General features: G+C 44.3%; 1 protein-coding gene across 1 annotated transcript in view; it reads right to left on the reverse strand.

The window, feature by feature from the left end:
* Positions 1-861: 861 nt before the first annotated feature.
* The window catches only part of LOC139375386 (leucine zipper protein 1-like), a 63,016-nt gene continuing 41,073 nt past the window's right edge, over positions 862-22,804 (reverse strand). The window contains exons 2-4 of the mRNA XM_071117118.1: positions 17,605-20,819; positions 11,161-11,435; positions 862-6,111 (exon numbers count right to left, since the gene is read on the reverse strand). Coding sequence (XP_070973219.1) covers positions 11,202-11,435; positions 17,605-20,586 — 3,216 coding nt within the window. The 5' untranslated portion in view covers positions 20,587-20,819 and the 3' untranslated portion in view covers positions 862-6,111; positions 11,161-11,201. The remainder of the gene's footprint in view (positions 6,112-11,160; positions 11,436-17,604; positions 20,820-22,804) is intronic.

Consider the following 22,804-nt stretch of genomic DNA (forward strand, 5'->3'; position numbering starts at 1 on the left):
TTCTTTCACACCATACGAACTTGCACAGATTACAATTTTGCATAGAGGATGATTAATTTGTATTCTTGACACACAACATTTAGGTCACCCACTCCAGATGGGACCCACTCCAGATGGGACCTGTGTACCATGCTCAGTGGTTCACAGTGAAGTCCCTATCCAGCAGACGACCTGGTGATTATGATCTGATTCAACCTCCACAGTGGTTCCCTAAACTTTTTCAGCATTGTGACCTAAACTAAAGCCATGTAGCACATTTCCAGAATTCAATTAATGGGATAATTCACACTCAGTTTGTACCTATGATGTGCTGGGTGTCTTCACAACCGTTTTAAAATAATTTTTAGACAAACTCGTAAAAAATATGCATGCTATCACAACATGCTAATCACAAGTATGCTATCACAACATGCTAATCACAAATATGCATGCTATCAAATGCACTGTGTGAACTGGGCCAACCCTTCATTTGGGCAACTGCTGTTACTAATCCAAGTCTCCAGAACAACTCTATAACCCTTTTACTAGACCTGCTGGCCGTAAGACTGTCAGGGAACAAGCTTAGCCTTCTCACTACCTGGTGGAGCTGTTTAACAGAGAGGCGTGTGCTGACTAGGCATTCCACAAGTTTTACCATCACCTGATGTATTTGCCTAATTTATCTGCTACTTTGCTTATCTTGCACACAGTCAAATGCCTCTCTCAAGACAAGCCAAGTGCAGGTGGTATAAAGCAATGGAAGTGTTGCGCTCACACACACACACACACACACACACACACAGGTGCTGTCAAATCGTTAAACTAAAATGAGTTGGTTGGGTTTTCACATAACACAAAGTATAGTCAAGATAGACACAAAAACATGGTTACAAACAGGTAGTTTATTTTATTTTATTGGAATACATAATCCACTGTACAGTTGGCAGCTTCGAGAGAGACCTACATGCAGAATGCGGTAAGGTTAAACATGCACAAACCCTAGGACAGAAAAAGCATCCCGCACAGTTTGCCGTTTATCTCTGAAGCTCAGAGCAGCGACATCCACAATAACCCTGTTGATCTGATTTCATAACAAATGTTTCTCTCTTTGATATGACCATAGGTTCCCTCCAGCCGCTTAAGAGTCATTTCTAATCACACTGCAATATAAAATACATGATTTCCAACTTGATCGTACAGGACAAAATTCCTCTGTGTGTCTATGTGGGAGTGTGAGTAGGTGTGTGTGGAGAATATCCAGTTGTTCATGTTGAAGTGTGTGTAGGTGTGTGTGTCTCGAGGCCTGAACATCTCTTTCTTTGGCAGCACTTACATACAGCACACAAGATGAATAAACCCTGAATGCATGAGAGAGAAAACAGAGAACCTGTTAGAATGACTGATTCCTGAACCACTAATAACAGGACGCCACATGGAGAATGACTTCAGACTGCGTGGACAGAGCAGACATGCTCTTGATAAAACGTACATTACTCTCAAATCGACAGAGACTATGACTAGTCTCTGTTGGCTTGCCATCTGATAGCTCGAGATCATGACATCTCTCACATAAAAAAAACTAAAAAAAACAGGAAGTACTCTCCAGGAGTGCATTAATGAGAAAGATGCATATCTAGCAACAACAAAATCCTACATATCTTTCAATAAGGCCCACTTTACAAAATTACAAGATTTTCTTAAATAAAATCTATCCGATACAGCTTCCAAAATAAGACATCTTTTGTTTTACAAAACTGAAACAAAAAAATACATGAGTTGAAAACAAAAGAAAACCCTCAAATGTAATATTTCCCCTTATTTCAGCACAAATAGTTGAAGAGACAGGGTCTCCATCTTGGAAAACGCTGGCGCTGTCTCAGACTGTAAACTGGACATACTATGGAATGATTATGGCACAGTTTTAGAAGGCAGAGACACACAAAGTGCTCAGGAAATCAATTGTAAAAGAAGAAAAAGAAAAAGGACTTTATAATAATCTGTACAATAAACGTGACAGTCCACAACTCCTCACATTATCAGACAAGTTGTTTCACAATTGCTCCAAGCAACTTTTTCAATTTGGCCGGTGCAGAAACACACATTTAATATATATCATCTTTGATGACCATACATTCAGCGAAGAAAATAAAGAGTGGAATACAATTCTCAGGGATAAACGCAAATGCAATGTCTTAATTATGTAGGGTCTTAATTATGTAGAGTCTTAATTATGTAGAGTCTTAATTTAAGTGCTGGTTAAGTGCAGATTACCGTTTCTGATGTCCAAAGACACCATGAACCCTCGCCTTATAAAAGAGGCCTTACAGGACGAATGGCAAGTCACTCCAAAGAGCCATTTCTGCTCTCTGGTCCCGCTCCACTAACTACATTCTACGCTACCTTGTAAGAGAGGAAAAAAAACAATGGCTCGTAAATAACAGATGTTTATACACCAGAAGTTACATAATGAGGAATGTTAAGAGTTTAGTTCTCATCTCAAAAATTGGCTGAGGTTTTTCCTGTCTAAACCTAGTCTCCCTCTGTCAGATTAGGTATGATCGGAGAAAGTCAATCTCCCTACAGCAGCGATCACTCTTGATTATCTGAGCAGACAGGGGTGCTGGCCTTGCATCATAGGATCAATGAAATATGATGATAGCCGACCCATGGTGATGTAGGTCTAATGGGAATGACGGCCTGTGATGTTCCTGGGCTCAACTTTGACACGGGCCTCTGAAATCAGCATCTCATTAAGATTGGCTAGTGAACTCCAGCCTACTGCAGCCTATCAAACTGTCCCCAGTGAGTGAATCGCAACAAGAGTCTGCACAGACACTTTTATATGAGCATCACACATAAACCCTTTGGCTATGATGGACAACCAGCACGTGGATTTTGGTTTACACATCGGCGCGAGCCAGTTCTGACTGGCACTCATCAACTGCCTCCATTTCGGGTTAGTGCTGGCCGCTGCCAAATCGTTTTGCTTTCCTCGCAGTATAACCCCCAAAGTCCAAGGGAAAGACGCGATTAGCTCCAGCCTTGACCTTTGACCTTTCGGCTACCCGGGGGCTGTATATCAGTGTCTGCCGGCAAGCTTTGGCAGACTGTAAAACGGCTCTCAGACCTAGCAATACTTATCACGGTCGTTAAGAATCAAGGCATTCTTGGAGGGGAAGGAGGAGGGGGAAGGAGGAGAGAGGAAGGGGAAGGAGGAGGGAGGAAGGAGGGAAACTGGAACCACTGCAGGAAAGAAGGGATGAGGTCGGAAATACAGATTTGGAACGAGTGGCCTTCTGGCAGTTGTCATCCTGGTAACCGAGGACTGGTCAACAACAGAAGCCTTCTGAAGTGGATAAGTCATCACGTAGCCCTTGGCACATCAGCACCGGGCTTCTGAACAACATCAAGCGGTGTGTGTGTTTGCACTGAACACATGTTCACAGGATGGGCCAGTAGCCGTGTAAGGGGCCACATGGCAACACTAATGCTTTATGATGCCGAGCTGGAGCACTTCTGACCGGCAAATAGAAAGATGAGAACATTTTGGGCAGCAAACATTATTTTTAATGGGTCCTTTGAAGATTTTTGGGGGGAAAACAAAAAATGATTCAATTCAAAAGATTGGGGGTCTTTTACTCCTCAGTAGATTTTTCTTCAATTGAAACCACAATGGTCTTCTATAAAATATTCTCTACAAAGGTGAAAATCTTTGCAAATGTGTAATGACTGCATTCATTATACTTGTCCACACAATCTTTAGCCCAACCTTGATGGAAATACTAGGGAGTAATTCACACAGCCTAGGCTCAACAGCTTAGTAATGTGTAGCCAGAAGGAGGGGAATTGCACCTCACATTTCCACAAGGTTAGAGGAATACAACGTGGTGATTTCGGGGTTAGGGGTGATTATATTTGCATTCTTTGTGTGTTATTGACTTCTTCCATTTCCCATAATCAATACACTATGAAATCTAAAGGACTGTAAATGGTAGGTCCCCATCACCAAATTGCAACATTCACAATGACAAAAATAGGTATATGCATTTTGTGGTAAATAACAAATAAATATGAAAGCTAACAGTGAAACGGCTGGTCGGCTGCTACTACACAGGCAATGCTGAATGACAATGACTGACCAGTATCAAGGGGAAACTTCCTACCAGAGTTTGTAGTTCAGAGTTTACAGAGTATTGCCTGTATGAGTACATCAGGTCTCACCACCTGCCAGACTACTTGTGTTTCTATGGCAACCCAGTGATCTCTGTTTCTGTCCAGAGTGACAGAGAAACCTCCCTAATCCAACAATGAAAAGCCCAGTTTAAATATTACAACAAAATACACTTCTACAGAAACAGGGAGAAGTTGAGACGAATCGCACCGCAAACACAGTCGCGTGTATCTGGACTGATTGTTCCTTTTGGTGATTGGAGAATTTTTATGTCTGATTGGCTGTTCACAGCAGCGCAGCACATTTTACTGCTAGATCCAGGGCATCAGTTACAGTTGGAGGAAAGTGCGCTGAAGCAGAGCACCATAGGAATAGCAGTCCTGTTCCAGATGACAAATGCATGTCCCCCAAGCTTAAATAAGTGCAATCCATCATTCATTGAGTGCAGACAAAAGGGGGTGGACCTTCCTTTCTGCTGTGTGTCACAATAGACACATTCTAAAGTCCAGTTGAGCAGGGGGAAGAGACGGTGGAGGGCAACAGGGAGCGAATTACTGAGGAACCAAATGAAGCACAATTTGAAGGTTGTTGATCAAAGTACTTGGCTATTATCTTCCTTATTGCATAGGGACAGATGTTGAAGAGGATATTGAGTTTGCAGCCTATAAGAAAATAAAGAACGTGTCTATGACAGGGTCCTTGTCTTTGTTGCCCTTGAAGCAGACAACATGCTGGGAAACTGGAGGCACATGGACTCCAAAATGCTCCTCTTATACATTATGTTGAAACATGCAAACTTCCCCAAAGCCCTACAGTCAACCCTCTTTTAGGCCCACATTATGCATTCTCTGGGACGATAGTCATGTTTGTAGGTTAAAAATAGATATAGGTGTATGTGTACGATGTGCAAAATAAACCCTGCAAAAACTGCTATGGTTGTCAGTATGAAGCAAACACATGGACAAAAGCTCACCAAATTAAGCAAAAAAACACACATTTCCGAGATCAGAGGACATTTTTTTTTTTTTAAATTGAAGTAATTCGCTCCCTGTTTTTGGTCACATCTTGGTGCAGCTTGGGGGAGCGCCGCTTAGAAGTTCCAAAGTGAGGTCTTGTAACGGTCCATTCTGAAAGACAACAAATCCTTCCTTCCTGTGTCACTCCCCTCTTCTCTCGCCCCCCCCACACACACACCTCTAGACCCAGTCACCCGAGTGAGCGTCTCTCCCTTGTCAAGTCGGAGCAATACATTATAATACATCAGGTAGGAGAAGAAGCGGTGGTGAGGACCACTCCATCGCGACACTGTATATGGGCATATTATAATACAACTGAAGTGGTCTGTGCAGATCAATGAAGTATATAAACCCTGGATTGCTGACACTGTATAAACCACTGAGAGGCTTTGAAACCACCGGTCGGCCATATTGGCACTCCCTAGAATGAGCAGCCCTCCATAGGAATGTATTCTAGAGTATTTCAATGCAATGTTTTAAGGTCAAAATGACATGTATTTAAGTATTTTGTTGTTGTAGTGGGGAGAGTAAACATTAGTACTCTACAAAAAAATACTTAAAGGGATATTTTTTCATCACGTTTTTTATTTTTATGTTTAGCTCACATAATATATTTTAAAAGTATTGCCAAAGGTGTCTGTAATAGAATGTAAAAAACGTATGTAGACATTAATAAATGCATTTCCATAGCTTCAAAAAATCAAGATGGCTGCGCGGTGGCTTCGACACAGCACCCAGTTAGTCATCCAGGGTTTATACATGGACGTTGTGGTGGAAGGTTTTACAGGTGGCCATCTTGTTTTTAGACTCAGAAGCATGGGTTGTTGCTGGACAGGGACTTGGCAGGAACTTGCCTGCCACTGCTGTTGCTGGGGGGGGGGGGATTAGAGATGTGGGACGCAGTACATTCCTCCTTGTTGTGCAGTTTGGGGGGAGATGAGAGCTCTGGAAGAAAAGAGAGCACAAGTCGTACACTCAGAGAGGGCTGGCTGACATCATTAGAGTAGGAGTAATTAAACTAGCACATCCTTTGATTAAAGTAACGAGTGCAGTCAAGCAGTCCAGTGGCTCAGTATGGAATCATATTTTTATCCTCTGGCCGAGTTCTAAAAAGATTCCCACCATAGAAATACAGTAGTAGTCATGGCTATTACAGAGCTTCAGTGAGATGAGAAGATGACCCTTCCTGTTGTAGTAGTGATGGCTATTACAGAGCTTCAGTGAGATGAGAAGATGACCCTTCCTGTTGTAGTCATGGCTATTACAGAGCTTCAGTGAGATGAGAAGATGACCCTTCCTGTTGTAGTCATGGCTATTACAGAGCTTCAGTGAGATGAGAAGATGACCCTTCCTGTTGTAATAGTCATGGCTATTACAGAGCTTCAGTGAGATGAGAAGATGACCCTTCCTGTTGTAATAGTCATGGCTATTACAGAGCGTCAGTGAGATGAGAAGATGACCCTTCCTGTTGTAATAGTCATGGCCATCAACTGACGAGACAACAGGAAGGATCATCTCATCTCACTGAAGCTCTGTAATAGCCATGACTATTACAACATGAAGGGCTATTACAGAGCTTCAGTGAGATGAGAAGATAACCCTTCCTGTTGTCTAGTCAGTTTAAACACTATACAGCAATAACCACACACACGGCTCGGTACATTTTGTGGTCGTGGTTCTGTACTTATTGCTGTTTTGGGGTTACGGTTCAGTTTCGGTAGAGCAGGAAAATGAAATGCCAACAGTCACTGTAGTTAGTTTGAGTTTATTTAAGAAAATCCAAAGTGTTGGTATTTCTACCTCCAAATATGATCATGAGTTATATAATGCCCGATGAGAGCACCGACAGGAGTACCAACACTTGGTATTATTTTAAATGGAAAAACACGATTACTCGCTAAAATAAAGTTCAATATGCATGTGAAATCAACATGTGAACATGGTTCAGACATTTTATATGTCTATGCTATTATGTTTCCTTACAAAGAGAACAATATGTGCACTGACTCTCATAAAGGGGGCATCTTTAGCAAGATACTTCTCATTTCGTGCTCCAGGGTAATGTGATGGGCTGTCTGTAACCCTGGAAGTCCATCCATCTGTAGTAAGCGCTACACAGGGTGCACTGGTCAATTCACTGACAACTTCAGCTGATTTAGCTTGCTTATATAGAGCGCGTACTACCTGTTTGCTGAAATGGGTGCCGAGAGGGTGAAGTTCGTAACGTGTCCCGAGCACTTTCACTAGCTGTTGAAACACCCTATTCTCAACCACTGAGAATGGATGCATATCCGCGACTATACACATACCTATAGCTCTTGTAATTTATTTGGAGTTTTTTTTTGTGTGTTTACATCTTGCTCCAGTCGACGTAAATGTGTCAACATGTCTGAGGTGTTGGCAGCTGCATAGGCTATTCTGGTTGAGCAGTGGAGACATATACTCTCTGTCCATCACCGTTGTAATCTACTGGGAAGCCAAAATGTTCCCAAACTGGAGATTTAAACGATGGAGAATCTTCCTGGTTTATCGACCCCACCACTCGCCATCGTGTAGAACTAGTTCCCGACTGCGCCTCGCAAAATGACAGTCTGAAATGCGCCAATTAAGGCTGTAGTTGTTTTAACGGAAAAGCCTGAAAAACAAAATTCAGCTCAGATTTACTCAAGAAGCATACAATGCAGTGTTGGCATAGTCTACAGGCCTAGTGTTTCTATTCCACACACACAACCAGTCAAAAGAATGGACAAGGGTTTTTCATTATTTTTACTATTTTCTACATTGTAGAACACATGGAATCATGCAGTAAGCAAAAAAAGTGTTAAACAAATCAAAATGTATTTTAGATTTTTCAAAGTAGCCACCCTTTGCCTTGATGACAGCTTTGCACACTTGGAATTCTCTCAACCAGCTTCATGAGGTAGTCACCTGGAATGCATTTCAATTAACAGGTGTGCCTTTGTGAGACACAGTAGGTGACCGGATGATCTTCGTGGTTTGGTGTGTGTGTGTGTGGTGGTGGTGGTGGGGTGCTCAGCATATGTTGGAACTCCTTCAAGACTGTTGGAAAAACATTCCAGGTGAAGCTGGTTGAGGGAATGCCAAGAGTGTACAACGCTGTCATCAAAACAAAGAGCGGCTAGAATCTCAAATACACACCTTAAAAATGTCCTTGTATTTGAAAGATAAGCACATTTTGTGTCCGTTAAAATTACATCAAATTGATCAGAAATACAGTGTAGACATTGTTAACGTTGAAAATGACTATTGTAGCTGGAAAAGGCCGATTTTTTTAATGGAATATCTACATAGGGGTACAGAGGCCCATTATCAGCAACCATCACTCCTGTGTTCCAATGGCACGTTGTGTTAGCTAATCCAAGTTTATCATTTTAAAAGGCTAATTGATCATTAAAAAAACATTTTTGCAATTATGTTAGCACAGCTGGAAACTGTTGTCCTGATTAAAGAATAACTAAAATTGGCCTTCTTTAGACTAGTTGAGTATCTGGAGCATCAGCATTTGTGGGTTCGATTACAGGCTCAAAATGGCCAGAAACAAATCACTTTCTTCTGAAACTCGTCAGTCTATTCTTGTTCTTAGAAATGAACGCTATTCCATGCGAGAAATTGCCAAGAAACTGAAGATCTCGTACAGCGCTGTGTACTACTCCCTTCACAGAACAGCGCAAACTGGCTCTAACCTGAATAGAAAGAGGAGTGGGAGGCCCCGGTGCATAACTGAGCAAGAGGACAAGAAGATTGGAGTATGTAGTTTGAGAAACAGACGCCTCACAAGTCCTCAACTGGCAGCTTCATTAAATAGTACCCGCAAAACACCAGTCTCAACGGCAACAGTGAAGAGGCGACTCCGGGATACTGGCCTTCTGAATGTTTTTGGTTTCTGGTCATTTTGAGCCTGTAATCGAACCTACAAATGCTGATGCTCCAGATACTCAACTAGTCTAAAGAAGGCCAGTTTTCATTTGTGCTAACAATAGCAAAAGGGTTTTCTAATGATCAATTAGCCTTTTAAAATGATAAACTTGGATTAGCTAACACAACGTGCCATTGGAACACATGAGTGATGGTTGCTGATAATGGGCCTCTGTATGCCTATGTAGATATTCCATAAAAAATCTTCAGTTTCCAGCTACAATAGTCATTTACAACATCAACAATGTCTACACTGTATTTCTGATCAATTTGATGTTATTTTAATGGATGAAAAATGTGCTTTAATTAAAAAAAACAGGACATTTCAATGTGACCCCAAACTTTTGAAGGGTAGTGTCTGTATACATATACAAAAATATATTAAAAAAATGTCCTCTCACTGTCAACTGAGTTAATTTTCAGAAAACTTAACATGTGTAAATATTTGTATGAACATAAGATTCAACAACGGAGACAAATTGAACAGGATCCGCAGACTAACAGAAATTGAATGTGTCCTTGAACAAAGGGGGGGTCAAAATAACAGTCAGTATCTGATGTGGCCACCAGCTGCATTAAGTACTACAGTGCATCTCCTCCTCATGGACTGCACCAGATTTGCCAGTTCTTGCTGTGAGATGTTACCCCACTCTTCCACCAAGGCACCTGCAAGTTCCCGGACATTTCTGGCCCTAGCCCTCACCTGCCAATCCAACAGGTCCCAGACATGCTCAATGGGATTGAGATCTGGGCTCTTCGTTGGCCATGGCAGAACACTGACATTCCTGGCTTGCAGGGAATCACACACAGAATGATCAGTATGGCTGGTGGCATTGTCATGCTGGAGGGTCATGTCAGGATGAGCCTGCAGGAAGGGAACATGAGGGAGGAGGATGTCTTTCCTGTAACGCACAGCATTGAGATAGCTTGTTGTCATTACAGTCCGAGGATGCTGTGACAACGCCCCAGACCATGACGGACCCTCCACCTCGTTCCCGCTCCAGAATACAGGCCTCGGTGTAACGCTCATTCCGTCGACGATAAACGCGAATCCGACCCTCACCCCTGGTGAGACAAAACCGCGATTCGTAAGTGAAGAGCACTTTTTGCCAGTCCTGCGACGGTGGGTTTGTGCCCATAGGCAACGTTCTTGCCAGTGATGTCTGGTGAGGACTTGCCTTACAACAGGCCTACAAGCCCTCAGTCCAGCCTCTCTTAGCCCATTGCGGCCCGTCTGAGCACTGATAGAGGGATTGTGCGTTCCTGGTGTACCTCGGGCAGTTGTTGTTGCCATGCTGAACATGTGCCGCAGGTGTGATGTTCGGATGTATCGATCTTGTGCAGGTGTTGTTACACAGTCTGCCACTGCGAGAACGATCAGCTGTCCGTCCTGTCTCCCTGTAGCACAGTCTTAGGCGTCTCACAGTACGGACATTGCAATGTATTGCCCCGGCCACATCTGCAGTTCTCGTGCCTCCTTGCAGCATGCCTAAGGCACATTCACGCAGATGAGCAGGGACCCTGGGCATCTTTCTTTTGGTGTTTTTCAGAGTCAGTAAAAAGGCCTCTTTAGTGTCCTAACTTTTCATAACTGTGACCTTAATTGCCTACCATCTGTAAGCTGTTAGTGTCTTAACTGTTCCACAGGTGCATGTTCATTAATTGTTTATGTTTCATTCATTAGTGTTTAAACCCTTTACAATGAAGATCTGTGAAGTTATTTGATTTTTACAAATTATCTTTGAAAAACAGGGTCCTGAAAAAGGGATTTTTTTTTTTTTGCAGAGAAACCTTTTCACTTAATCTCAAAACAAAAAGTGGGTCTGGATTTGATGTATATCTCATTCATTCATTCAGTCAGTCGGGTTCACAGTGCAGACCGAACCGAGCTCCCCATACAGAACGGTTTGGGACGAGTACATGTATCATTACACACCTACTATATAAACTTTATCAGACAATATATATCAACCTCATCAGACATTAAACATACTCTTATCAATAAGCAATGCTAGGCCAGACAGCAGGTTCCTGGGACTTTGCTTTGACATATCCTACCTGGATATTATGAAGCAGAGAGACTAAGATGGTTGGCCGGTTTAGTCGTCGGTCTGACGATTGCTCCACTGTCGATTGCCGCGCCCGGTCCTTCCCTCCGCCAGGCCAGCATGACCCCTATTGGACAAAAGCGCTGGTCTGGAAGCTGTGGTCCTCATCCCTCTGCTGGACCCTACATCTGTCCTGGAGCTCCTCTCGCTCTCATAGGGATCTAGGTCACCGGGCGCCGGCCTCGTCCTCCACGACCCAGGGTTGGGGTCCGTGTCGTCAGCGGCCTAGTCACAGCGAAACAGAAACAACACTTAGAGAGATCATTAACTTAACAGCCTGTGAGAAGGGAAATCTTAGCAAGCCAGTCCACAAGGCGACTGTGGATATGGCCTCTAAACATGGGGAGAAAAAACAAGTTACCCCAGTGATATCATTTACATGGGGCTCAACTAGCAAATGAGCCCCCTATAAAACCTACTTGAGGACTTTCACGCAACCTCAAATGACATTGTTCTAGGAAAGTGATAGATGACAGTAAACGTCTGAAAGCGAAGGCCTATGATTTCCGTTTAAAAAGACTGCAGTACTGAAACTAGTAACAGTTGGCTGGAATCCCATCCTTCCTGCCGCTGCAGAACGTTGCCAATTACCCTTAATGGCCGCTCTGCATTTCCCAGGGACGACAGGCAGGCAGACAGGAAGCCCGCTACAACGCGAGGGGCTGCCAAACTGGCAGGGCAGGCCAAACATGGCAACTTCCTGTTCTATTTACCTCAAAGGGAGGAAATGACCAGAGTACATTCTGCATTGTTATAGCATTACCACCGAACAGTTGGGTCCCGCTGTACTTCGAGTGTAATCGTATGTAAATTAGGCTTCATAAACACCAAATGTAAACCAAACCACAGCATTATTTTCTGAGCCATCTTGACATTTTTCCTGTGGATGCGGATAGTTGACATGACTGCTTATTCTAACAAAAGTGTATGAAAAAGTTTCCGGGTTGGGTGGACCTACACTAAAGTCTAGTCTTCCAGTTCAGTGACCTAAACAAGCAATGTGTGCAAAAATACCAGAAGGAACATTCTCCAAGTTCATTCCCTCTGTGTGAGGTACTAGGGACATTACTAAATCTTAATTTCAGAAAATATTTCTGCTGGATGAATGTCACATTTGAAACGTTGTTAGGCAATTTGATCTGCCACATGAGCAGAGGAAATGTCCTAGGAACGCCAAGTGCTGAAGCCCTCACAAACCTGCTTTGTTCACGCTTCACTCAAATATCTTATGATTGGGGACTGGTATTTTATAGAAAGTAAAAAAAAAAATGTTTTAAAACAATACATCAAATCTCCTTGTGCAAATCTTTGCTAATCCCGTATGTGTTACGGAAAATAGTACATTGGTTTTCTTGAGTTAAAACAGACTTGACAAAGCCTCAAATTCACTCAACCCTTTAGGAAGTAGTCTCTCATGACAACATGTTTGTCTTAAAATACAGCACAGAATCAAAAGGCCAACCATCATAGAAATAGTTTACCTTCGAGGACAACACAACTGGACTGTTACAAGCCTTGCAGAACAACCACTGTTTCGACATGAATTATGTCTTGGTTGTTTTTTTAAGTCCATGACTTTTATTCCCTGTTAAAAGCGAACTGAGCCAAAGCTCGGCTACAAGGAGACAATGCTCATTGCACCCAAGGTAATATGTTTCAGAGAAGCCTTAATTCAAGCTGGTTATTAACATGAATGTTTTCGAGCGCCTTGTCCAGGAAAGAATTTAATAGCTCTAACATACCTAGTGGAAACCATTCCTCAAAACCTTTCTTACAGGCCATTGGCATCTCCTCCGTCTGACGTTTTAACCACCTACCAGCTCTTGTCCGTGGAATCTTCCAAGTTCAACTCCAGTACAGATTGTTTTTCCAGGCTTTTAGGTTAAAGTCGGGGTCGAAAACCAACCAGAATGACCACAAGGGCCCTGCGTTTCACTTTGTTGCCACTGGGTTTGACTGACTTGCACAAAGGATGTTTTTGTATCTCGATCAGCCAGATCGACCAATGGTCCACAGCCAACCATAAGTTCACAGCCCATTCACATACCCATCTGAGGTTTCTAAGTTTTACAATGGGCTGAAAAAACAACACTGATGTTCTGTGCTGTACCTGAAGGTAAGAATGGAGGGTTAGTGAGGCTGTGTGCAGCCAGTCAACATTAAAACCACAGAGACCATTATAATCTGATGCTATACTGCGGTCATGACTGACATTTCAATGGATGAAGAGATGTCCCTCTACGATGAAGGGGTCAAACAAATGACAATCATAAATTCTATATGACCTCATACTCAACTGGCGGACAGCGGTCCAGATCTGGACCCAGAACTGGATCCAAACGGGCCGCAAGTCCCAACTACCAAAAATAAAAATGGTTGGGAACTCAGTCGGGCTACCACCCATGAAATCATAAACACACAAGACATGGAACATTTTGTAGATTTGCAGGGAAAGGACCGTTAAAAACCCCATGAAAAATGTGTAGAATTTCAGGAAATTTGCTTTATAACAGCAAAATGTTCTCTCTGCCAACAAGAGTATTGTGAACAGGTGGGGATGTATTACTACACTGATAAATGACCATATCCATCCGGACTTTTACCACCTAGGAAATGTGTGTGACCGGACCGCCATAAATAGTGCTGGAGTTCTCCTGTTATATGGGATGAATAGCCAATCAATAAGCTATTTACTGATAGAAAGTCATCCTAGGTACCCAAGGACATCAAGTGCTGTGTCTTCTCTGAAGTAACTATTGATTTTGTGGGGCTAGCCTGGCTAACTTAATTAGGGTAATAACAGACAGAGGTTAAGGAGTCAAATTCAATTTCTATAATCGAAAACTGATAGAAAAATGTGGGTGCAAAAACTTTGGCTGATCAATGATGGGAGATAGAGGCTTCATGATAGGCAGACCTGCCATACACTGTTGTTGTCAAACACTGATTGATATGGCAAACCAGCATTTTTATTGATACGTTGATTAAATGTGCACTGTCCCTGTAAACATGAAAATAAACTCAAACAGCAGAGCTGTGTACAGACAAACAATGAGAAAGATGTCCATGGTGCTTATTAATGCCCATCTCACTAACAGTTGACCTTTGACACTGCAATCACTGTCCATGACTAATCATAACTGTAAAAGCACTACCATTTGACAATAATGTGGTATTGATGCCTCGAGCCCTTTACTAACGAATAGGAAATACACAATGAATGAGAGGACGACTGCCTGTAGTGAAGTTCACAGAGAAACCTCTTGGAAATAAGCTCGGTTTACTTCTAATCCCATTGCCTGCAGGAGGGTGCCAAGGGCAAGGCAACAATGAGTGACTGAAACACACAGAAAGCAAAACAAATTAGGCCGTTCATCAGAAAGGTTAGGCGTCAAGATGATATAATGAAGGATATTTAAGCAATAAGGAACTATGGACATCTTGGAGAGACATCTTGGAGAGGCGGAGACTTAATTGTGATATCTGAGGCGTTCTCTGCTAAACCTTGGACTGTCTATTTGAACCTTTTTCTGTAATTTATCACCATATGTCCTTTTTAAAAAAAATTTTTTTATTTAACCAATATTTAACTAGACAAGTCAGTTAGGAACAAATTCTTATTTACAATGACGGCCTACTCCGGCCAAACCAGGACGACGCTGGAGTAATTGTGCACTGCCCTATGGGACTCTCACTCACGGCCGGTTGTGATACAGCCTGGATTCGAACCAGGGTGTCTGTAGTGAGGCCTCTAGCACTGAGATGCAGTGTCTTAGACCACTGAACCAGGGTGTCTGTAGTGACGCCTCTAGCACTGAGATGCATTGTCTTAGACCACTGAACCAGGGTGTCTGTAGTGATGCTCTGCGATGCGTCGTACCTCAGAACAGCCCTTAGCCGTGGTATATAAGCCATATATCACAACCCCCCCCCCGAGGATCCTAATTGCCATTATAAACTGGTTACCAACGTAATTGGAGCAGTACAAAAAATATGTTTTGTCATACTGGGGTATACTGGCTGACATACGACAGCTTTAGCCATTAAGGGCTCCAACCACACAGTTTATAATGATGGTTAGGAGGGGGAGGGGCTTTATAAGGCAGAATGACTGTAATTATAGATCTAAGTGCCATGTTGCCGTCATGTTATTTTTTTAATGGCTCGCTTGGCTGGAGATGAAAGGCTTGGTGGAGGGCTTGGGGCTGGAGCCCTCTTTGTTTGTTCTGACTGAGTGGAGCTGGGTGTGTTGCACACTATCAAACCGAACCCCAGCGGCCAACCAGATAACCCAGAGTGACAATGGCCCATCTGCAGATTTGTTAAAACAGGGAATCCTGACCCTCTTGACCCCTGACCAGGCAGGTCACTTGCGACCGCTAATCCCCTCCTAATAAGCTGGACCCCAGAAAAGTACAGTTCAGTGGCTACGACAACAACAAGCATCACTGTTGTGTGAAGACCAATCAGATCTACACAATCCTGCTTATTGCTTGTATTAGATAACTCCTACTAACTCAAGTTGAGTTTATGAAGCAGTTAAGAATGACACAAAACAGCCCAGAAAGACGATTTCAATGACAACTTCATCAATAAGCTTGCTTTTTCCCCCCTTCATAGGATATGCACCAAGGAAGATGAATATGAATGTGGCTGATGGATGATAGGGGTTGTGACTGGCAACATCAATCTTCATCTCTGGTTATGTCCAGTTTATCTGCAGGAAAACACTAGATTCCTATCCACTAGGCTAGTTTGTCTGCGTGACAAATTGAGATGTTATTGTAGCCAGTTCTCTAGGATTGCTAGTGTTAGCGTAGCCACTTGACAAACAGCACACTATTGGACAAGTCATTTTACTGTGAGGCATTTTTACCTCATCTATTTGATGCCCTGTATAATCTTTAACACGTCTAGAGTTGTAAATTTCCCCACTAAGTGGCTGTGGATAAGAGAGGAATGATGAGGCCCTTTTGCCTCGAGAGTATTCAGACAGTTCTAGACATGCATTTCAACTGTGTGTGAAACTAAAAGCTTATTATTCTATGTAGTGGGGGGAGTGTGAAGTGTGGACAGAGCTAACCATTGATGGGTAGACTCATGTATGCATGGTACTCAGCATGGTACTCAGCATGGTACATTCACATTTTTTATTTTTTATTTTTTTAGAATCAGCAATAGGATTAAATCTTCCACTTTTCTGCATTCTCAAAATTCACATAAGAATGCATATTTTTCTTCACGTCAAATACATTCTTATCTCGCTGTCCCAGTATATGTCAGACTGACTCACTGTCTACCAGTTAGTTTGAACAAGCTCGTATCTCATCTGTGCTTTAATAAAAGAGGTGTCAGACAGATGAATGACCAAGCGTCTTTGTCAAAACAGCTGACACGAGGACTTCTCACACATAAATCAACCAGACTACAAGTCATGCTTAAAATATTAATCTGAAAATCTGACACCAGAGACTTAATTGAATTCCAATGAAGAAATCTTTGAAAAACAGTCGTCTGCAGTGGGAAATGGAGTCAAACGGAGTCGAGCTACATGGAGGTGAGCCTTTGAACAATGCTCATCTTCAATTATGTCAGGAATAGGACAGGGCACAGCTTGGCAGGGCACAGCTTGGCAGGGCACAGTTGGTAAGATCAGGCACAAAAAATACAAGCAAGCTATTTCCTTCCCTTGAGTTTTTTTCTAACCTTATTCCCATTTAGGTCTTTTCATTTTCATGCTCCCTCTCTTTTTTTGTCCTACCCTTTTCTCTTTGTGCTTACTTCGGCATGAGGAATCAGGTTCAGATAACTGCTGTGCTAAGCTTAAAGTTTCAGGCCTGGCGTCAGTGAAAAAAATTGCATCTGAACACTCATTCAAAGTGGACACACCAGAAAGCTACAGTTGGTGTTTTCTGGAGTATATTTTCCAAAGATTAGCTATGTAAGCACACATGTATATGCTGTATTGCCATTGGCAAAGTACAAGTAAAGAGAGTACTTTTAAATGTAGGTATGCACTCGGAGCCAAGACTCAAGGACGTTTGGTGCCCAACATGTTCAGAGATTTAGTTCCAGTAAAAACAGAGGAAACATCCCCCTCTTACTCCTTAGAAATGCTTACAAATGATCTGTCCTCGTGTCAAAGTTCCAGATGTAATGTGTCAAGACCAAGCTTAGACATCCAACATAAACCTTATGAAAATATATGTTGAGCATCACTGCAAAGACATTCTAATCATATAAATAGAGACAAATATCTCTGAACATTTCCTTGCCTAGACTCAATGACCAGATATGCAACAGGCTCAAGAGCTATTGTAAGCAAATGGTGGAAGTATAAGAACACTAGTTTTCTTAAAAACAGGTTTGTAAAGAGTACAGAAGTTGTCCTCACCATGGGTTGTGTCCGCCAGGGAACAAGCTTCTGAGAGCTGACAGGCTCGTGGGGGATACTCATCCGCAGACCTCCGTCAGTGGGCGACAGGGAGCTTTTGCTCCGGCACACTGGCTCTGCGATGTCCCTGGTGGTCACCACACTGTTGTTGATCCTGCGCATATACAGCTCTGCTGGGGAAGGCTTGGCTGTCCGTGATGTAGCAGCCCTTGTGGCGTTTACCGTCTCCTCCGTGTCCAGAATGGTGGTGGCGCGGTAAGCCCTCCACGTGGTGGCCGACTCTGCCTCGTCCTCAGAACCCATCCCGTACATCCTGGCCCCCTGGCCAGGCTCGTCCACAGATGCCGCCCCCCTGTTCTTCCAGGTGCTTCGCACCGTCACGTTTCTCATCTCTGGGAGGCTGTCGTCCTGGGAGGTGTGGTGGCCATGGTGTTGGCTCCTCCAGCTGGTGACGGTGGTAGTGCTGCTACTGCTGCTCTCGAAACCCGACTCTGTGTCGTTGTTGAAGTCGGAGGTGGTCTCCGGTGACTGGAGGCTGAAGTTGCTTCGGGGGAGTAGGTGTGTCTCTGCACAGGCCATCCCTAGCACCCCTGATTCGTCAGGGCCATCCATGGACGGCCAGGGTGTGATCTCTCTCTTGGGGATGGAGATCTCATAGGGGATGGAGATACTTCCCCTGTGCTCACTGGGGCCGATGACGATGTTGCTGGTGGACGTGTGGCGTTCCTTGACTGGTGGCTCGCTGGATACACTGCTGCTACGGCTGCTGGTCCTGGAAGAGTTGGGATCGTTGGGGTAGATAGTGATGCTACTGGTCAGGACTGGTTTTGTGGAAATTTTGGGCTTGCCATTGGAGGAGGTCAAGGGCTCTGCCCCACCAGATATCATGACTTCCTTCCTGTCAATTTCCACGATGGCTGGCTTGATGACTACCTTTGACCTCAGGGCTTCCCGTGGGCTGCAGACCCTGCGGAGCTCTATACCTGATGGGGTGTGAGTGGGCTCCAGGGATTCTCCTTCTGCCACCAACAGCCTGTGCTGCTCTTCGTCAATCGAGCTCCTGGTGGAGGAGCCCTCTGACTGCGAGTCCTGTATGCGAGAGTATCTGGAGCACTTGGGAGTGGTGGAGGTTCTGCTACTCAGTGCAGTCACCTCAGGTACAGGTTCTGGTTCCGAGGGCCTGGACCCAGGTGATTCAGTCTCAGAGGCCGAGGAGTGGCCCTCAGAGCCATGATCACTGAACATTGGGGACACATGGGACTTGTAGGCAATGTACGACCCATTGGCTTTGGAGAGGTTTGACACTGGAAGAGCCTCTTGAACCTGGTCCACAGACTCCAGGTCTGACGCAAATGCATCCTTTTCAAGTGGGGAGACACTGTTGCTCTTGCTTGAGCTTTCAGGCACCACATCAGAATTGTTCGACTCACTGTCACTACCGACATACAATCTAGAAAACGTATCAACTTGGCATTTTTTGCTTTCACTCTCACTTGGTTTCTGAGATATCTTCCATGGCTTCTGGTCATTAGCTGCTGGAGGGTAGCGACTAAGAACAGAGAGCTTCTTGCGGTCACTCAAAGATGTGCCGACAGGAGTATGGGCTGCTCCTCTTGTTGTTTTCTCCTCTACCCCTCTGCTTATTTCTTTCACTCCATTGTCAGAGGCAGTTGATGTTCCAGTCTTGGGTGTCCTCCTGCTCTTGTGTGCAGGACTGAGTGCCCCCCTGACAGACTTTGGAGAACTTTCCTCAGAGTTGCTCAGTTCTTTGTTCCTCAGCTTGGTCTCCATCTTGTGCTGCGGGGACAGCTCTCTGCTCTTGTACTTGGGGGTGGCTGGCTCTGCAGCAGGCCTATACTTGGGCTTGACCTGCCTGAACCCACCACGGACATTGATCTCCTCATTCTCTGCCTTGCCATTCTCAAGGACCTTTGTTGGACTGCTAGGTCCTCCATTGCCATGACTGCTGCCTCCACACAGCTGCATTCTAAGCTGCTCCACCTGATCGTTGAGTGCTCGGCTACGGGATCTCTCCTGTTGGAACTTCTCCTGCAGCTCTCCATTCTTGGACTCTGTGTTCTTAAGATCCTCCTCCACCAGCTCCAGCTGCTTCAGCCGGTTCTTCAGCCTCTCCACTTCCTGGGTGAGTTCCTTGACTTTGTTGTCGTCCTGGCCATCAAGCCTGTTCTTCTCATTCTCGGACTTGTTCCTTAGCCCAAAGTCGTCGCCCAGTTTCAGGTAATCCAGGCTCTTCTTGCGCCCCAGCTTGCCGGTCAGGCCGGATGAGAGGTCGTCTTCAATTCGTCTGGGATCTACCGGGTCAATCCTGTTCTGACGCTCCAGCTTTTCTGTCAGTTTTAGTATAAGCTTCTCATCCTCCTTTTGCTTCTCCAGGAGTCTCTTCCTCTCACTCAAAAAAGTCTGAGTGAGGCCCTTGAGCTTCTCCAGCTCCCCTGCCAGGAACATCTCTGCCCGGTCCAGCCTTACCTCTGACGTGTCCACTTCCTTCACACGGTCCTTGAGGGCCTGCATCTCTGAGGACAGCTTCCGGGTCAGATTCTTCTCCTCGTTGAGACTGAGGCACAGCTGGCTGCAGTCCGACTTGCTCTTGCTGAAGGCCTCTTCCAACTTCTCCAGCTCAGCCATTCTCCTCTGCAGGCACTCAATCTCAGACTTGAGGTCCTGGGTCAAACTCTCCTCCTCCTCCAGTTTCTCCCGCACCATACGGCAGAGGTCCTCTGCCTTGCACACCTCTTCGTCCTTGCCTTCAATCTTTAGCAGGCGCTTGCGCAGTCCCTCAACATCGCCCAACATGGAGGAGTTGCTGCCCTCCGCCTGGATAATCTTGTCCTGCAGATCGAGCAGCTCATCTTCTGATTTCTGGAGCTTGTTGGTAGCCTCCTCAAGCTCGTCCAGCCGTCGTCCCAGGCTCTGCAGCTTGTGCTGCAAGTGGCGACTCGTTATGTCTTTGTTTTCAGACATCGCAGAGATTATTGTTGTTGTCCTCTTGATGCAAAGGGGAAATTATTTGAACACTTTTTGGGAGGTCCACATTTGTATGGCAGTCCTTCTCTGGTTAAAATGTCACAAGCTTGTAATGTTGGGTTGTGTCCAGTCCTTAATCCTTTCCCCACAATGTCTTCTCCCTTTTCCTTTGGTTGGGTCTTATTCCTTCAACTTCCCTCAGCTTGATGGTTAACATGGGTGTCGATCATCTGAAAGAGGAAAAAAAAGGACCAGAGTTATAACAGAATTCACCACAGTATCGAATTATTACTCACTGACCCCAATGTCATCGAAGTGATTCAGAGTATTAGCAAAACTGAATGTAACTTGAGAAACAACACGTAACAAGAAATTCCCTAATTTTCCCACATTCATTAGCAGGCATTACACACTAACATAATTAAGTCCAGTTTGCTGAGATGTAAAGAGGCCTGAGTATGGTGAAAGCGTGTAGCTCAGAGAGAGAGAGAGAGAGAGAGAGAGAGAGGTTAGAAAGAGCAATAGGGAGAGAGAGAAACAGGGAGTGCGAGAGAAACAGGGAGAGGGCTGGTTTGCCTGTAATTGATTTCACAGTTCCGCCTGATTACTGCAACACAAACCATAAGAGCTGGGCCCAGGCAAATACACACCGTAACGCAAAGGGCCAGCAGATGGGTGAGAAGAGCAGCAACGTAATTCTGCACGTACACACATGCAGGTGCTCATATAGCCAAATGTACACAGTAACCTAGACTGAAGATTAACAAGATCACAACAACCAAACTGACAGTGGAAGTTAAAAAATATGCTCCAACTGCAATTTAAAAGAACGCTACTCCCTCCTTGTTGCATCCTGCTGCCTCCAATGTCCCAGCATGGATTTCTCCCTGGCGTTTCTGCTGACAGCAACGGCCATAGGGCATTGCTACACACCACTCATGATTAGGACAACGTAGATAAAAACAGTCCATATTTCACAGTCAGACCAGGAATATCCGCAGGCATCCTTTTCTATTGGATGTTCAAACTATAAAATGGGGACATTAGTCCTCAACCTATTACCATTTACAACAGCACTGTTTATATGAAATAATCCCCACCTACACAAAGCTACTGTCCACCTGCTAACCCTCTGGAGGACTGAACAGGCATCTGGTAATGGTAACCCTCTCTGATGATGTTAATGCGAGACATTAACACAAAGAACCAGCTTGTCAGGCAGCACGTCTTCTATAAATCTTATCGTTGATGCTTTCCTCCAATGCATGACTCAGGTGCTTGTCTAAAACCATCTCTCCCCTCCCCCACTGGGAATATCGAACCAGGAGCAGACGTCATCTGCGCACACAATCCCTTACCGACCCCACAGAACCCACATCCATACCTTTCCTTTGCGCCCCTCCTCCCGATTCAATTAGCCTTTCTAAAAGCACAGCTGTTCCTAACAGTAAGGGAGCCAGGAGAAGGAAAGTGATACATCAAAATAAGAGGGCTGAACTTGGTAGTACAGGAAAATGAATACTAGAGGGATTGAGTTTGTGAATCCCACAAGGTCAATGACGAAGACCCGTGAATGCCATTTATCCAACAAACTAGTCCTCACACTACAATAACCCAATAACCCCACACTCTTAGGCCTAACTTGAATCCTTACATCTGTCTTTTGAATGTTGGCCTACTGTAAAACGTTTTTAAAAAGGCCCATTTCAACGGAGACCATTTTGTGTAATGCTCCACAACCACTCCGCCCACATTTCATTAAACAGCTTGTTCAACATTCCCGTAGTGTAAATATGGCAATGATTATTCCATAACACATCACATTTTAAAATCAAGGCATTTCGCTACAGAGGTTTGATTCTCCTCTTTCATGAGGTCTGGTGGTTTTGTAATCTTTTAGGGATTGTTGGGAGTCTATAAAAATATTTTAGCTTTCAAATGGAAAATAAGGCACAATGTATTAGCAAGGGTTCCGAGAACTGCCTGTCCTGTGCCAAAACACCTTAAGAAATAAAACGATTTACTCTCTCATGTAACATTGCCTGTTAAGTCTGGTATTCACTTATGCCCTTCCCTCTTGAGCATCTCTCAAAGTCTATTGGGTCAGGACAGATGAAAGTACTCCGATCTCAGTCCAGGCCTGGTCCAAATGACCCCAGGGGCCAGACTCCCATCTTGGCACCCCAATCGCGGTGCCAGGTCGGTCCCTGCCTCC

This window comes from Oncorhynchus clarkii, chromosome 19 (assembly GCF_045791955.1).
Source record: "Oncorhynchus clarkii lewisi isolate Uvic-CL-2024 chromosome 19, UVic_Ocla_1.0, whole genome shotgun sequence".
NCBI classification, from domain to species: Eukaryota; Metazoa; Chordata; class Actinopteri; order Salmoniformes; family Salmonidae; genus Oncorhynchus; species Oncorhynchus clarkii.